At 29.3% G+C, this 15,881-nt stretch overlaps 1 protein-coding gene across 2 annotated transcripts; it reads right to left on the bottom strand.

Annotated features, from left to right (window-relative positions):
- Positions 1-424: 424 nt before the first annotated feature.
- On the bottom strand, positions 425-1,615 carry LOC121213874 (FT-interacting protein 4-like). 2 transcript variants are annotated; one of them, XM_041087142.1, is made up of 2 exons: positions 1,431-1,615; positions 425-1,220 (listed from the first exon to the last, which is right to left on the bottom strand). In XM_041087142.1, exon 2 carries the CDS (start codon positions 1,142-1,144, stop codon positions 479-481), a length of 666 nt encoding a protein of 221 aa, XP_040943076.1. In that variant the 5' UTR covers positions 1,145-1,220; positions 1,431-1,615; the 3' UTR covers positions 425-478. The 2 variants fall into 2 exon arrangements, with proteins under 2 accessions (XP_040943076.1, XP_040943075.1); XM_041087141.1 differs by having other exon boundaries at positions 425-1,615.
- Positions 1,616-15,881: the final 14,266 nt, after the last annotated feature.

Below are 15,881 nucleotides of genomic sequence, written 5' to 3'. Positions count from 1 at the left end.
TTACTATATATTATAAAATATAAAAATACTTTAGAAAATTTGAAAAATATGAAATTAAATTGATTTTTTTAACCAAGCTTAAAATTTTAAAAATTGATAACTAATAAAACTAACAGGTAAGATGGATCTTGTAACTAGAGAACTGTCCAAAGCACTCAAATTGAGACAAATCAAACCAAATTAGTTGGGTTTATCTGTTTAAACCAACAGAAGCTCTCTTCCCGTGAACATAGGTTTCGGTTGAAAAAAGAAGGGAAAATTAAGGTTAATATTGTATATACAATAATGAAATTATAAATTAATAATATAAAAATACTAAAAAAATAAAAATTCGATTAGACTATTAAACCATTCGAAACGGGTATTATAATACTCAAATTTGATTTGATTAATAAATCGAGTTGTTCAAACTTTAATTTATAATTACTGAATTGAATTTTGGCTCAAATAACCTACAAGAAGTCTTGGCGCTGTGTACTCATAACATGTAATCTGCTTTTGTAGGTAGCTTACTGAAGAAATTCTGGGGTGCATTTAGCACATCTTTTCCTAAAAATGGAGGCCTCATTACATAAAATCCTCCAAAAATAAGAAGAACCTTAAGACTAATTAAATAATATAACATAAAGGGTCCAACAAGACAACAAACAAGGAACATCACTGTAATTCTTGGGTCACGCAAGTTTAGCAGTGGGTGAAACCTCTCAACTTGTGTTGCAATGTCACTGATCACTGTCACAACTCTCCCTGCAATACTACTCAGTCTATCATATCTCATCCGAAGAACATCGAATTGTCTTGAAGATGGGAAAGTATCAAACTCTTCGTCCAATTCGTCGGCTGTCACAGATCCGGCAACCGATAGGTTCACATCGATATGAGTTGGATGCCTCGGTCGCTTTCTCCATTGGAGGATCCTAACTTGAATACTATAAAGAGTCATTGTTGGTAATATCAAATCTGGTTTAAAAACTATAATGCAGTAGATCGCCATGACTAAAACAGTTGCTGCCGAATTATTCCACTTGCGGATTTCATCGAACCATTGCCGAGCATTGGAAAAGCACTTAAAAGTAGCCAAAACTCTCTGAAAATTGGCTTTGGCTTTCCTTAAGCTCCACATTTGGGAACCTCTATCCAACATATACCCCACAACCTCTTGCCTTAACGGCGGTTCGTTTCGGCTTAGACTCGAACAAAGAATACGAACGGCTTGTTTCCTTAAAATATCGAGTTGGTATATCAAAAGAAGGTAAATATGATGCAGTTGAGGCAACAAAGGATTCATGGTGTAAACCAGAAATAAGCTTTCGGACGTCGTAATTCGATCGATTCAAACTCATAAGTAATACTCCCATGCTTAATTCAATTCGGCACTTATAAAACATATTCATTCAAATTTAACGATATATAATTACTTATGTACTTACCTTGTACTGACACGAATGGATCAGAACGACTAATCAACAACTTTCGACTTCCTCCGATCCAATTCTGATTTCTTCTTTTCTTGATCTAAATCAATTCAAATTTAACGTATTTAATTACAAATTCCTTCAATTACATCCAAAAACACATAATTGGGAATTTTTCACTTTAGCCCCTAACATTTCAAATTTTCACAATTTAGTCCCTATTTCAAAACAACACAAAATACTCAAAATTTCATTAAACTCTAGTTAGGCTAAATTCTCCCTATGTCCCTAGCAGCACATTAATTTTATTTATTTCCCATTTTGACCCTTAAATTTTCTAATTTCACCAATAAATCCCTAATTTGGATTTTTATCAAAAATCACTTAATTAAACATAACAATCAAACATCAAAAATTTATTTTCCATCATCAAACAACGAAAACCATAAGCTATCATCAATGGAAAATTTCAAATTCATCAACAATACCAAAAATTAGAGCTCGGGCTATCTAAAACACAAAGCAACGATCTTAAAAACATAAAAATTATCAAAAACCGATCAACTAACATACCTTAATCAAATATTGAAATGGCTGAACCCTAGCTTGCTGATTTCTTTCTTTTTTTTATTTCAAGATTCGGCAATATGGATATCATCCACTAACATGTTTTATTTATTTTATTACATATTACTTTACTTTTTACTATTTTAACCTTAAGTATTTAATTATAACTTTTATAATGGTTGTCTAAATGTGTCCATGCATAATTCTAATGGCTAAATATCAACATAAGGACCCACATTAGAAAATTCATAACAATAAAACACTCTAACAAATAGCTAACCACTTTTTCATTTTACGCGATTAAGTCCTTTTTCACAAATCGGCAAACAAACGATAAAATTAATTCACGAAAATTTCACACATGTCAATTCACATACTATAAGCACGGAAAATAATATTAAAATATTTTTCTGACTCAATTTTGTGGTCCCGAAACCACTGTCCGACTAGGGTCTAAACCGAGCTATTACAACTAATACGCCTCTTCTTTTAGTATTGATATAACACATCTCAAGCAATCTTTTGGCATACACATCATTTCATCGAGCACCCTCACAGTATTTTCCAACCAATATTCAACTTCAGTCGGATTATCATCCTTTTACCTCTAAATTCTTTAGCCCCACACTTTTGAATTTTATAAATCGGGGGTCAATGAACATTTATCGAATTTGGGTTCTGAGGATAAGGGGTGTCGTAAGAGGCACGATTAAGGGTGGAGGTTGCATTTAGGACTATGGAGCTAAAGGGGTAGCTCGATTTAACTGATTGAACCATTAGTTTATCATTTGGAAGAAGACGCCTTTTGCCTTACTCCTAAACCTTTGCGAAATAAGCATACTATTTGTAGCTTCCTAATCAGAAGTATGAACGTTACTATCTACTTTATCTGATACGGCACGATTCAATTCGATTGATAAGGTTTATCTATAAGAAAAAGTAGAATCTTGGATCAGAAGGCATCACGCTATCACAGGTTATTGTGGAATGTATTTCTAAACTTAGCACGCTTTACGTTCAGTTCTAGACTAAACTAAACTGTAGCTCTGATACCACTAAATGTAATACCTTTTACCCAACTCGATCGCCAAGCCTAAGCTCCAGGATGCTACATCTATTGCCATAGCTACTACAAACATATAACTTTCAAGTCAAGGTATAATTCATGCAAACATAAGTATTTCAAAAAATAAACATGATATACAACCTCTCATGGGACTTATACTAGCCTACGTATACTCTAAAGTTAACCCGAGATCGAATAAGGACTAATTTACATCATTTTCAAAACTTCAAGATGACGTCACGGCGTGAGGGGTTCCTCATCACGACGTGACATACTAAATTGGCCTCGTTATGCCAACGGAGTTCCTCGTCATGTCGTGGCCTAAAGTCTAGAGCTCGTCGCAACAACATCTCCTGACGTCGCGACATGGACTCTATTTTTAGCACAAATTAGGCCATTTGATACCTATTTCAATAAAACATTCAAACACAAGGTTTTGTGTATAATTACACAACCTTACCTATACAAGACCATAAAAAATTACTAAAACATCACATTTTAACCAAATCAACCAACCAATATACCACAATTTGGCATCAAAACATATTAATTCAACCTATTGCTTCACAAATCAATCACATGTGTTTATAGCCATTTTATTCCACCATTTACCATACCATTTTATCAAGCAAACTTGTCATTCAAGTGCCACATTTATAGCTTATCATTTTACCAAACATACACATATATATATATGTGACTAACTTTCCATTATTCAAAATTTAGTGAAGTTCAAACCAAACTATGTAATACCCCGAAAATTTCTACAGTAAGGAAAGTAAGATAATATCTCTCATATAGTAAAATAAGGAAATAAAGTGATAAAAAGGGTAATTTTGAGTTATGTCAACATTGGGAACTATATTATGACATATTAATTTAAGAAAGGATTAAATCACAAAATTTAGAAAAGTTTTGTTGCCCAAGAGTAAATACTCAAAATTTGAGGGGTTAAAGTGTAAATATGAAAAATTTGAAGGAACAAAGGTGTAAATATTTTAAGGGTGGAATGATCTAGAAACTAAGGAAAATGGATGGATTAGGACCAAATTGAAAAAGGTGAAGAATTTTAAGGGACTAAATTTTAATTTTACCAAATTAAGTGATTATTCAATGATGGAATTTTAAAAGATTATAAAGGGAAAAATGGTCAATTAGAGAGAGATAGAACTCTAGAAGGTAATGATGATGTTGGTGATATTTTTATTAATTAATTAGATAAATATTATTTAATTAATATTTTATTAAGATTTTTACTATTATTTTATTATTAAATGATTAATATAAAAGGAACGAAAGATGAAGAGAATTCATCATCTTCCCATGCATCCAACGTGAGAAGAAAAGAGAAAGAAAGAAAGAAAGTTTTGCTTTCTTTACAATTTGGTCCTTCCACCAAAAATTTACCATTTTCACCTAGAAATCAAAAGAATTTCCATACCCATCAAGAGAGAAAGATAACAAGGAGACTATGCAGAGCTAGAATATAAAGTTAGATTCAAGAAATAGAAGCTAGAGGAGAGAGAATATCAAGTCAAAGAATGAAATCAATAGCACAAGGTAAGAACATCAAGATTTCAATATATTTTTGAGTTTGATATTATTGAAAAATGAGGAAATTAATGTTAATGTAGAGTTTCATTATATAAGGTTCTATATTCTTGTTATGTTAGTAAAGGGAAATAAGGGGAAGTGATGGAAAATATTGAAGAGAAAGGAAAGGAAGGTGTTATAAATTTAGTAATCAACATTTTGCACTAAAATAGTTTTGGACAGCAACAGTAGGTTAATTTTGAAAAATCCCCATAAATTATGGAAATCGAATTAGAGGATGAAAAAAAATATGGAATTAAATCTTATTAATTCTAGTTTCTTATAGAAGAAACGGTGTAAGTAATGGAATTTTAAATCATGAGATATAATAAATTTTGTGAGACAAGGTCAGAATGAATTTGGGTTTCCCTATTCTGACTTTTGAAAATCATCAAAAATTGAATAAAAATAATTAGAGGCTTAAATTTATATGTTTAAAATCCTGAATGAGTATATTTTCAATAGAAACAAATGGGAACATCATCCGAATTCTGTACAAAGAGATAATTAATTTTTAGTGAAGAGGGGTTGAAACTGTCAAATAGTGAGATAGAGGAAACTTTAAAGAATAAACTGTACTTATTGGCTAAACAAAAAATTCTGAAAATTTTATTGTAAGAAGATATGTGAGTCTAGTTTCAGATAAAATTTGTGGATATTAATTCGGAGTTCTTTAGCTTAAGATATAATTAATTTAGTGACTATGACTAAAGTGAATGGCTTATTATGAGTAAACAAGTAAATAGTGGTATTATGTATATATCAAGGATGTGGAATGGAGTGGAGGAGGAGAAAAAATATATGTGAATATTCAGCTAATATGAGTTTATTTTAAAATAGCTAATTCACATGTTTTAAATTCAGAGACTAAATTGAATAAAAGTGAAATTTTAAGGGTAATTTTGTAAAAATGTCAAAAATGACCAAATTGCATGAAATGAATTGTTTTATTAATAATTGAATGAAATTTTAATTTAGATCAAGATTGGGTAGAAATTCGAGGAAAATGGAAAATTACCAAAATGTCCCTAAATTTTGGTATTTCTGCAATTTAGCCCGGTAAGTTCGTGGAACTTGAATTATATTCTTAAATGCTTGAAATGTTTGTTATTGATGTGAATATGATTTGAATGTTCATTGTATGAAATTTGATGAAACATTGATATATTTGATAAAAAGGGGAAGAAATCCCGGTTGAATGGAAGGAAAATTCGATGGATCTCTGAAAAGGAATTGACGGTAAAAAGGATCTAGCCCAGACGGGTGATCCTATCCTGATATAGCCCTCTCGAAGAATATGTGGAAAATGAATTTAGCTCGGATGGGTAATCCGAATTAGGGTCTGAATTTAGAGTGGACTGGTAATTCAGATCTGAGCTCATTAGAGTAATTGTCATTGCAGGGGATTTAGCCTGGATTGGTAATCCCGACAATACTCTATGAGTTTATATTACAGGGGATTTAGCCTGAACTGGTAATCCCGCTGTAAGGATAAGGTTCACGGAAGTGTGCTCTTTGAAATGGAAATGTGCGCACATGAATATGAATTGACGGATCCGGATTTGTACACTAAAAGTGTACCTCTGAAAATCCATCGAATTTTCGAGAAATTCAACGGGATAAATATGGAAAATAATAAGGGTAATAGAAAACATGGAATTGAATTATTATTGGAAATATATTATCAAATTTAATACCCAGTTTGGATTGAACGCGGGATTGAGTACAATCGTTCTGTGCTAAAGGATGAATTGACGCATAAGACCATAACTGGGTTATGGCATTACAAATGTAAAGGATGAATTGACGAAAAATTACCCAAGTAAACCGAGGTTCGTCATTTGTTACGGACTTTCGTGTTTACTGTTTGTTTAGCTCTCATGAGCTTAAGTTCAGCCTTCGGGCTTCTAAAAACGATGTACTCATATCTATAAGTCGTTCTTCGATACAGAAAGAAACGGTAAAAGACTTATGTGGTTGAATTGAAAGATTTATAGATTATTATTGGTATTAATCTAAAATAAATGTAACCATTGATATTTAAATGATATAACGGGTAAAGTTCTGAAGTGAGATAACATGAGTTTGAAATGAACTATTGCCGGTATGTACGCGAAATTCATGAAAATGATGGTACATGAAATATCGAAATAATCAAATGAATGATTTTATACCTATGAAGAAACGATAAGAAAATGATATGTATCATGACATGTAAATGTATGATTATCTTTTATATGTTGATACAAGAAAATTATCCAATTTCTTATGAAATGACTTATCATGTGATCAATTCGGAAAAGGCTTTAGTTAAATGCACTCGCTTGTGACTATGATTGAATGATATGTTTATGACTTGTGTGTCACGCTTATGGAATAAGTGTGGAAAGTAAAGAAATACAAATGAAAATAAAGAAATTATGAAGAGTTAAAGTTATATAAAGTCCTACTAAGCTTGGGATAATATGTAAGTGATATTGTGAATTTATTCACCTTGCGAGTTGATGAATATAGCTTCATGAGTACTATGGTATTAATATTGGATTATTCTTGATATGTATAGATTTCATATTTTAAATGAACTAATATGATTAATGACTACAAGAGCTTACTAAGCATCCATTGCTTACGTATTTGTTTTTATTTATTTATTTACCCTACAGATTATCGAAAGCTCAATTGGGTTGGAAGCTTGTCAGAGATATATCACACTATTCATTGGTTCTACCGGTAATTTTGGATGATTTGATTCCGGTTATAATGGCATGTATAAGTTAATTTGTCCAATGTTGGCTCATTAATATTTTGATTTTGGTTGGTTTCAAATATGAATGCTAGATGAAATGAAATGTCTGAAAATTAATTTGTAAATTTTGGTAATGCTCTGTAACCCTATTTCAGCTACGGATTCGGGTTAGGGGTGTTACATTTATGAATCGGGTTAGGGGTGTTACAAACTATCAATCCAAAGTTAACACAAATATTACCTATGTACATGCCACATAACTAGACTTTAAAATGATTAAAAGACTACCAAGTCAATCACGAGATAGTGTGATCTTCTCGTAGATCCAATCGTCACATTTCGCAAGTTGACAATCTACAAGGAAAGGGAAAAATAATGGGGGTAAGCATAATGAATGTTTAGTAAGTCCATATGTATTTAAACGAGAAACTTACCTCGATTTACAATTAAACTATTTAACTTGACAAAGTTTACCTAACATAGCAAACCACAACAACAAGGTAAGTTTAGTGCTTAATCAATCATGTAATGTACCAAATTGATAACATATCAATAGATAACATTTAAATATCTATCTCAATCTCATGTTAATCATGAAATAAATAATCATACATGTGTTCCAAAGTTTATATTCAAATCATTCACTAATGCCATATTTGAACATCAAATACATTTTGTGTCATCTCATTTTCTTATTTCATATTATCAACATTACCTGATGAAACTCAGTAAATGAACTCGAGTACACTGATGCTAATCACATATGTTACTTGTCTGAGCTAAACATATAATTGTGTCAGGTTGCCCATTCTGGCTAATCCTTTATATTGACACATCAAATAGCTTGGCCAAAGTTGTAAATATACATGTCAAGTTACCCGTCTGGACTAAACCTTTAAAACGATATCAAGTTACTTGTCCGAGCTAAACATGTGTCACATATATCTTCGAGATCTCAGTAATCATCAGTAATCAATCTGTATCCATGTGTATAAGACCTTTACTAAGTTCATCAGGGTAATCCAACATATAAGTTCACATTCATTTCTTTACAATTTAGTCCAAATCTCACATTTAGTACCAAATCGTAAACAACCCAAATTTCAATTAAACATACATATATTCATAATTTTAAATACATAAAAATTTAAACACAAACACACCATATGAACTTACTTAATTTAATCAGCAAACAAGTTGAACCGCAAGGACTAATTAGTAATTTTGCCTTTTTCCTGATTATCCTTGATTTGGTTCAATTCTCGATCTATATGATAATTCAATTCAAATTATAACATCCTACTACATGAATCAATCCAATTTTCATTTTTTGGATGCCCCTAAAATTTTACATTTTATTCAATTTAGTTTCTAAAATCGAAATTGTCATACCTTTCAAATTTAAGCTTCAATTTCGAAATTTATCTCAACCACATCCTTCTATAACCTTATATTATCAATAGTTACAAAAATTTTACACCAGTTTTAAAATTTATGCACTTTAGTCCTTATGTTCAAAAATTAGCAATTAAACATTACAAACTAATCATTTTTCGCTTCTAAGCTTAAAATCTAACAATTTAGTATACAAACTTCAAGAAATAAATAATGGAAACTTTTGAAAACTTTAATAGTTTTACAAATTGGTACACGGGCTAGCTAAATCAAACTCCCACGATCTTAAAAACATAAAAATTACAAGAAACGACCTTGAAATTGCTTACTAATCAAAGGACTAAAGATTGAAAGTTTCAAACCCTTTTTCCTTTTTTTTTGCTACAGATAAGAGAAGAAGATGATTGAAATGTCATCTTTTTCTTTTATTTTTTTCTTTTATACCTTAATTAAAACTAATTAATTATACTTTATTTAATTAAACCTTAACTAACAAAACTAAATATTAATTAACTAAATTGGTGGATGAAAGATGTCATTCACCACTGTTTGGCTAAGTAATAGTGGTTTATTTACTCATTTAGTCTTTTAATTAATTAAAAATTCATACCAATTAGCTTTTACCTCTTTTACAAAATTATTGTACCTTAATTAACTATCAATTTGACAAAATTAAGGGACCAAACTTCAATTAATCTTTACACTAACCTCGTAAATATTAAATAATAATATTTATAGACTCGAACATCGAGAATGGAGTTCCAAAACTATCGTTTCTGACATAATTGAAAAACGAGCTGTTACACTTTGTCTGAAGCATCAGAGCGGATGACTCCCAGAAGATAGAGACGTAGATGTAACTGACTAGATTGATGGTACGTTGGACATGACCCAAGAAGAATAGGTCTTAAACTTTTTTTTTTGTGAATTTATTCACTTGTGATGTTTATAGTGTGGCATACTTTAGTCTTGAGTGGATGATGGACTATGTATGCGTGACTCGTATACTTCGATGTAAGTAAAAGCTTGAGGTAAAATTGATAAGAAACCGTAAGTTGGTGCATTGGATATACGACTTCTTCAGTGTACAGCACCATTCACAATAGTGGAATTCATATCCTAAGACATGGGTAAATGATATCCTCTCATTGGATTAAATGATAGATGAAAAGTAAACGTGGCCACGGGTCGTTTGTCTTTGTGATAAATGACTTAATTACTATTTGATAGTAATTGACTTTTCATGAAAGAAGATGTAATGGTTACCATGAGATAAAATAGGATCATATTGGGAGAACGAATTTATCCCAAAGAGATTAATGATATCCTATGAGGGTAACACATTTATGACAAGGTCATTAGATAAGCACTGATCAAGTAACTTTCGTAATTGTATGTAATTGGGGAGAGCTCAGTCATGACACTAAAGTAGAATGACTTTGTGATTAAATGAGTTTATAATTAATAGGTGAAAAGTTGGAACTTAATTATAAATCATTTAAGTCCTAATCACATATGTCAATTTGGTCCCTCCGCTAGCTCGTCGAAACCAAAAATGAATTGCATGTTGAATCAAACGAACAGAAATAAATAAAAATGATAAAGTTAAAGAAATGAGAAACATTTGGAAATTAACATAAATGGATAAAAACGCATTTTACTAATTCAACTAGGGTTTCACTTTCTCTCCCTATAAATAGATGGCACCAGTAGAGCTAAAAACATAAGAAGTGATATACAACTTCGAGAGACTGCTATTCTACTCGAAAATAGTGAGAATTTATTTCTAAGTATAAATTCTATTTTTCGAGAAAAATAATTCTACCGATTTCTATAAGAAAGTGATTTGCTTTCCTACTGGAATTAAAGGAAATATTTCTAATTTTGTGTTTGGTTCAAAATTGTTTAAGCCCACACTCGAAGCAGTTTGTGGTATGAGAATAGCCGAGAAGGTTATTCCGTTGAAAGTTGGGGACAACAAGGATTCGTCTCGCTCAAAGCACAGGTATATTTCGGGAAAAAGCTTATTACTATAAACATCACAAATAGTCTCGATTTTCAAACCAGATTTTTTCCAACAATTCGGTGGGTGAGTTATTATAAAGGTCAAATTGCTGAAGCTTTTCACAAAAGTGCTAATACTCAAATTCAAAATGTGGAGAACATAAGCCTATTTATATTAACAATTAATGAAGAATATTCGGTTGCCTCTCAAACTTTACAGGTTTTCTCAGTACTTATAGGCATAGCTGTTGTAGCCAACAATACATCTAAAGCCTTTGGAGTAGTGGTTGCAATAACATTGGAGAATCCTCACTTTTAATAATAGGAAACACACTTATGGTGAATAGTTTAAGGCATTGTCATTTGTTAATACTATGACAAGTTTTGGTTTAGCTAGGAGATATAAAACTCAATGAGGTCACTATTATTACTAGGAATAAAAAATGAAAGAAATTATTATGTATTTCAATTTCAGTTTATTAAAAATTAGAGATATTACATTCATATATTGCTCATTTTTTGAATCTATTCCAAATATCAATTGAATGGAAAATACATCCACTATCAAGAGAAACAATAAGATTAATATGCTATAAGAGGAAGTACCATGTTTCAATTCCATGGCATTAACTATGTTTGTTTATATTTTTGTTAGATGTACTAAATATATATATGTTTTTTTTTTAATTTTGTAGTTTTTTTTTATGAATTACAAAAGAAAGATAAAGCCTAACAATAATGTGACTAGTGCGACTTAAACTCAGTCCACACCTGAGATAATGAACACCTTAACTATCATACCAACATACAAAATTCAGTTTTGTAATTATTTTTAAGGCGGAAGAACATGAGTCTAGAACAAATGGAAAAGATACAATAGGCAAGCCTACATAAAAAAAGTTTCTAGACTTCTCTAGTCAATAAACTAGATTCACAAGTCGATTTTTAAATGTCAATAAAATTTTTCGATCATATAACACCAAAGAAAAAGAGAAAATATCACGCATTTCCATTTTGTACTTATTTTAGGGATAAAAAGAAAAAAAAAAGTGTGATTCTTTTAGTTACACGCGACGTAAGAAAAGCAAGCAAAATTTGCAACTAACACAAAATCTATAATATATGTTCCCATTTTAATGGTCTTGATATTTTGTAAAATGATGTATTTTTCAAACAAGGTTTGTTGTGTTCTTTTAATAAATGTGGGTCCCAGGCTAATAATCAGTCGTGTGGCTAACCATAGCTGAAGGTCCCATGATAATCTTATCAGCATATTCCCCAATGTTACCGCTTTCACACTATCTTAATCTTCCTTTCAATCTACCCACTTGGATTTACAATTAAAAATTATTAATATTTATTGGATTATAATACAAATTTGTATGAGAAATGAATTTTGTCATGAATTAGAAATAAATTTATTATTGTACAAATTTTATTGTTTCACTTCTATTTGATTGAATTTTATTTAAAGCTAAATAAACTTTTTTTTTCTTTTATGATATATGCGTTTTTATTTTTTTCATTTTTTTATTTCATTAAATAGAAATTATAATTTAATTTACTAATTTTTAATATTTATAAGTTAAATTATTTTTAACTACTAAAATAAAATATTTGAAAGTATTTTTTTCTTTTTAAATTATGTTTTCATATCATTAAATTTAATATTGGGTGGTAAATTTTAATTAAAAAATTAAATTTGGTTTAATAAAATTTAAAAATTAATAGTAAAATTAAATCATATAAGAGTTAAATGATAAATTTACTTATATTTTTAAAATATAATAGTAAATATCAATAAAAATATAATATGATGACAATTTTATACTTTAAACCATTTTTATTTCAATAATAAAACTAAATTAAACATCATAAATTATGTAAACTTAACAATGAAATTTTATTCATTTGATAGCTTAATTTTGAATTAAATCCGGCCAGGCCAAGGCCAGATAGATGCTTAAGTTTAAAGAAAATTTCAATGATGTTGATTAAAGTGGATATTATGGACTGCTTGGTTTTTAAATCAATATAAATTAAATATATATTTATTTACTATTATTATTTTAAAATATTATTAAAAACAAATATTTTTTAATGATACTTATCCTAAGATAAGAGATAAAAGCTGAAATTACAAAGACAGAGAGCACACGTTTCAAGGAGTTTAGTGAAGACGTGTCATAAGAAGAGTGGCCCATTTCACCTCCAGCCATAAGTGGTGTACGAATTGGGTCGAGCAAAATTCCAAATTTTGGATAAGGAAACATAAACTGCTGCACTTCTCATATATATTTTAATTTTTAATTATTTCCTTTTTCTTGCATTTCTCTATTTCTTTGCCATTAAAAAGTCTGTAATATCACCGCTGGACCCCATCTTTTCCTACTTCTTTACCATAAATATCGGTGCATATTCCAATTTCTCGTCATTCTTTACGATAAATATGTTCTCTCTTCTATGATTATATCATTTTTTCTTTTATATTTTGACATCTTTATTGGATAGTATCGGTGGAGGTATCGTTTTTGTATTGATATTGGTATGTATTATTATAGGTTTATTTTAGTGTATTATTTCGAATTTATTGTTATTTTTAAAAATATTTAATATATGTATATTAAAAGGATTTAAAAATATTAAATAATGAAATTAAATAATCTCAAGTACAAAATAGTTATAAAAATTAAAGTTTTGGTTGAAGTGATAAATAAAAGATTTTAAAAATAAAACTTGAGTTTAAATCTTATTATATGTAAATTTTAAAACATAAAAAGATACTCATCAATTATATAAAATAATTTTTAATAAGTTTCAAACATACCATTTATCATTAAACAAATTCAAAATAAAAAAGTTAAAAAATTATTCCATAAATCATACAATAAAATCATGTCATACCATGGCATGAATATAACAATTCAAATTCAACAAATTTAAAATAAATAATAAAAAATTCTCAATAAATAAATAAATAAAATTTAAATTTAAAATATATTTTATAATTATTTTTTGGTACAAATAAATAATAAAAAATTAAATATAAATATAAATTTATTTTAGAATTAATTTTTTTTGGCATCGACTGGTACGAATGGAATCAATCGATACGCACCAATATGGTCAATATTAACCGAAATTTGCACCAAAACAAAATTTAAAATATTTTATTCCGATTTACTACCAGAATAGAATATTCCGACCAACAGGACGATGCCGAAACAACACCGACCACCATGATATCAACATATAAATGAGATATAAAAATATATATTTATTTAAGACATAACAAATTTTTGTCCAATTTTATAATTAGTTAATTTAGACTTTCTCGATAAAACATTTGAACTTAAAAAAAATTAAAATAAAATAAACGTTAAAAAATTGTAATAACTAAGTTAAAAAATAGAGTAAAAATATAATAAATATCACATTCAAAATAACAGACAATTGTTGAGATTAATAAAATATAATGTATAGTAATATGAATAATTAATAGCTAATAAAATAATTTCCAGCATATTAAACATATAACTTCAATAAAATATTGTTGAAAACAAGAATAATAAGTTTTTATTTATTTTAATTAAAACTTGAGAAAGACCATGTTTGGTTCGCTGTATTGGATTAGAGGTGTATTGGATTAGAGGAGTAATGGAATAGAGGTGTAATGGAATAGAGGTGTAATAGCAAATCAACTGTTTGGTTAAATGTAATGGAATAGAGGCGTAATAGTAATATTGTGTTTGGTTGAATGGAATAGAGGTGTAATAGCATAATGGAAAAAACTAAAATGACTAGAATACCATTAGCATAAATTTATTTTGGTAAATGATTATTGTTATTGTTATTTAAATTTTAATAAGATTATTATTGTCAATAATAAATAATTTAATCATATTTAAACATAATTATTATTAAATATATTATAATTAAAATATATAATTTAATAAAATTCTTAATAATTAATATTCTTATATAAATTTACTCAAATCATAATATATGATACTATAAAAGATAATTTGAAATGATTAATATTAAATATAATTTAATAAAAATATATAATTCCCCACGTTATTTGGAGATACAAGATACGAAACAAATTAATTGTTTGACTAATCAATGGACTAATTTTGTTTAGCCATAAAATACATCAATATATATTCATTTGACAAGAATATGTTTGGATCATACATGAATTTGTATACACTATCAATCAATTAATTACAACTTGTTTAACATCCATCTATAAAATGTTTGGAAATTTCTTTTCTTGATTACATATAATAAGCTTAAACTTCTTTAAAATGGATGTGAACTCAAAAGGTCAAAATTGAAGATTATGGGGGACGCAAAGCACATCAACTACAAAAACCAACCAAATAATTTCTCAAGGGAGCAAAGGTAAGCAGGAAGAATTCCAAAGACAATTTCTCTGACATCAAAACATATTAAGCGTTGAACCAAAAGAAAAACAAATAACATTCAGCAATTGCTCCAAATCCAACAGATAAATTTACGTGCTCGATGCATGTGAACCAAGAGAAGTTTTCCAGATTTGAATTACAAACAAGTTGGAACGTACAGTGGAATGTACAAAAAATAAAATAAAAAACAGTGTGATAGATGTACATCAACTGCGGTTCAAATTGATGTCGCCATTATCAGAATCTTCAGAACACCAATATTCCCTTGCTTGAGTAGAAGCAAGAAGTTAGTATCTGTTACAGGATCACAGTTTCTCATAGAAAAAGGGAGGAAAAAATTATGAAATCAAGAAAACACAACAAGAAAATGGAGCTCCGTATCATACAGAGTAAGAATTAATCATGTTCCAACTACGAATTTGAACCAGACAAAAAGTGGGGCTCACCGCCAATACACCCAACCAAACATAGTGTTAATTTTGTTGCGGGCATTCGGCGAGACGTTAAATTGGGTGGGAGATATTGAAAGTATAGGGATTCGGGAGGGAAATGAAGTCACTGTATGTTTTAGATAAAAGCGGAGAGATACAAAAATAGAAAGGCCAGCCACGTTCGCTTTATAAATAATCATCTCCTTTCTATCGACACACGACCCTTCCGTTACG

This window comes from Gossypium hirsutum, chromosome D01 (assembly GCF_007990345.1).
Source record: "Gossypium hirsutum isolate 1008001.06 chromosome D01, Gossypium_hirsutum_v2.1, whole genome shotgun sequence".
Classification (NCBI taxonomy): domain Eukaryota; kingdom Viridiplantae; phylum Streptophyta; class Magnoliopsida; order Malvales; family Malvaceae; genus Gossypium; species Gossypium hirsutum.
This window is presented reverse-complemented; position numbering and strand designations above follow the sequence as displayed.

What these genes read in the sequence shown, in the direction of transcription:
- LOC121213874 (XM_041087141.1), bottom strand. Translation starts at nt 1,288, where the DNA reads ATGAATCCTTTGTTGCCTCAACTGCATCATATTTACCTTCTTTTGATA.